Consider the following 2,500-nt stretch of genomic DNA (forward strand, 5'->3'; position numbering starts at 1 on the left):
GGAGGGTTCCATGTGTCGGAGGAAGCGACTCTCTGGGCGGCCTGGCCTCTGAAGACACTAACCTTGTAGAAACACACATATCAGGAAACGAAAACCAGAATCACTGTTGACACTGGGTAACCCGCCCCCCCCCCCACGCCACACACACACACACACACACACACACACACACACACACACATACACACACGCGTAAGGGCCGACCTGTATATGATCATCCGTCAGTGGTGGGGGTTGAGGAGGTGGAGACCTAGGCGTGACGGAGCGTGTGTTTAGTATGTGTTAATGCTGTGTTCAGACCCCCACACCAGGCCCAAGAGGACCACTGTGGACCCGGGCCAGCAGTGAAGGAAGAGGACCAGAACTCAGATCCTCAGCTTAGTACCGTACATCACAAAGTCAAACCCATGGGATGTGATGAAGTCATGCTGTAAAACAGGGGAGGCTGGTGGAGGTAGAAATCAGAGGACAGGCTCATTGTAAAAAATGGAAGGGAGTATCAAACACACATGTTCAATACCATTCCATATTCCGTTCCACGTATTACAATGAGCCCGATTTCTACCTCCATTTCTACATATATAGATATACAGATACAAATAACTTGAACTATATCGCCGGCAATGTTTATGGCTTCCATATTGTACATACAAGAGTTAAGTCAGAGTAAGTATAAACCTCTTTAACAACATAGTACCATAGTTCAATGGACTAAGACTTGCCAGGTTGTATTGTATATACGGTTTTTTTATCAGTTTTCCGATAGTTTGGTGTGTAACATGATGATATGCTGTGACGCCCCCTGGTGGACTGTACCTGATTTGCAGGTGCCTCCTGTAGGAGGGCCTTGCCCTGGAGTACCTCTGCACCAGGACCTGCAGGCTCTCACAGACCACCTGACCCAGCACCTCCCGCCCCACACACGCAGGGAGGACTGCCCACAGGTCGCTACGCAAGCCAACCAGGAAGTAGTACCACATCTGCACCGAGAATGAACACCGCTCGCCCTGCAGAGAGAGAGAGAGAGAGAGAGAGAGAGAGAGAGAGAGGAGGGAGAGAGATGAAGGAGGGAGGGAGGGAGAGAGAGAGATGAAAGAGAGAGAGAGAGAGAGAGAGAGAGAGAAGGAGAGAGAGAGACAGAGACAGTGCTGTCAACACATTGTAGGCCCCATGGTCATGCCACCTGCATTCTGCACCTGGCCTCTGTAGGAACACAGCCTGCCTTAAAGCCTGGTCTGGGGAAGGCATCACACACCAGAGGAACAGTCTGGAACATTACTGACACACACGCACGCACGCACACACACACACACACACAAACACACGCGCATGAGCACGCACACACACACACACACACACACACACACACACACACATCCTGAAAGGAGATGATAGAAACATGACTGGGATTTACATCGGGTCAGAGTCATCTGGACTGAGAAGAACATGCAGTAAAGCAGAGAGAAAGAGAGAAAGAGAGAGAAGAGGGGGGGGAGAGAGAGAGAGAGGCAAAGAGATTTTTGGTTGCTTAGTTTCCTGCGTCTTTAATTGCTCTCAGACAGAGAGGAAACAGCTCTTAGGTTTGTAGTGTGACCAAAGAGAGATTATGACCAACATGTCTGACATCTCCTAATGATCCCTGGATGGAGTCTGCTGTAATGCCGTGTGTGGAGGCAGTAGCAAAGGCCAGCCAACTCCCCCCTCCTCCCCAGTCCCTCTCCCTCCCTCCTCCCCCGAGCCAGTCATTTAGGGATCGGTGCTGGACAGAGAGCGTGACCGTAGTACGTCCGGGATTAGGCCCCCATCCTCCGCCTCTGGACCCAGCAGACCCCCCTGGACCTGGACTGGGAGGGGCTGCACGTGTGGCTGGGCCTTGCTGGGAGAGGGACTGGGTCTGGGCCAGAAGAGCTGGGCTGTCTTTTCTGAGCTCCAGGATCCAGGTTCCAGGACAGGGGAGAAAGCCCAGACGCCCATGCCTGCACGGCAGCCCCCAGACCCCTGGCCCCCCAGCCCCCCCACACACACACCTGCACACAGCAGGCCTGTCTGACCTTCATGGCCCAAGGAGAGAGGGGGGGGGAGGGGGGAGAGAGGGGGTCTGGGTTGGTTTAGGAGGCATACAGAACTATAGGTAGGGGAGGCTGGGGGCTCCACCAGCATTTCCAGACAGGCACAGTGCAGACGGCTCAATCCCTGGAGCCCTCAGGGCAGCACGGGAGCCCCAGATGTGGACGTGAGAGCTGGGAGTCCAACCATGGGCCAGGGGGGTTGGGGTGGATATGAGAGGGCAGGGGGTCTTACCATGAGAGAGAGAGAGCTCCAAGTCTAATGTAACTCTCCAATTCCCCACACGCTCAATTCCATCGGCCAGTGCACCAAAGACATACAACTGTAGCGATGCGAACTCAAAAACACATCTTTGACTCACTATAGCAGACACAAGGCAACAAACACAATACAAAACCTCATAGAGGATCAGATGTCTACTGAATGAATCACC

At 53.2% G+C, this 2,500-nt stretch overlaps 1 protein-coding gene across 1 annotated transcript in view; it reads right to left on the minus strand.

Annotated features, from left to right (window-relative positions):
* The window catches only part of kiaa0825 (KIAA0825 ortholog), a 101,366-nt gene that overhangs the window by 68,251 nt on the left and 30,615 nt on the right, over positions 1 to 2,500 (minus strand). Inside the window, exon 10 of the mRNA XM_083673968.1 lies at positions 817 to 1,007. Coding sequence (XP_083530094.1) covers positions 817 to 1,007 — 191 coding nt within the window. The remainder of the gene's footprint in view (positions 1 to 816; positions 1,008 to 2,500) is intronic.

The sequence above is a fragment of the Argentina silus genome (genome assembly GCF_951799395.1).
Source record: "Argentina silus genome assembly, chromosome: 7".
Classification (NCBI taxonomy): Eukaryota; Metazoa; Chordata; class Actinopteri; order Argentiniformes; family Argentinidae; genus Argentina; species Argentina silus.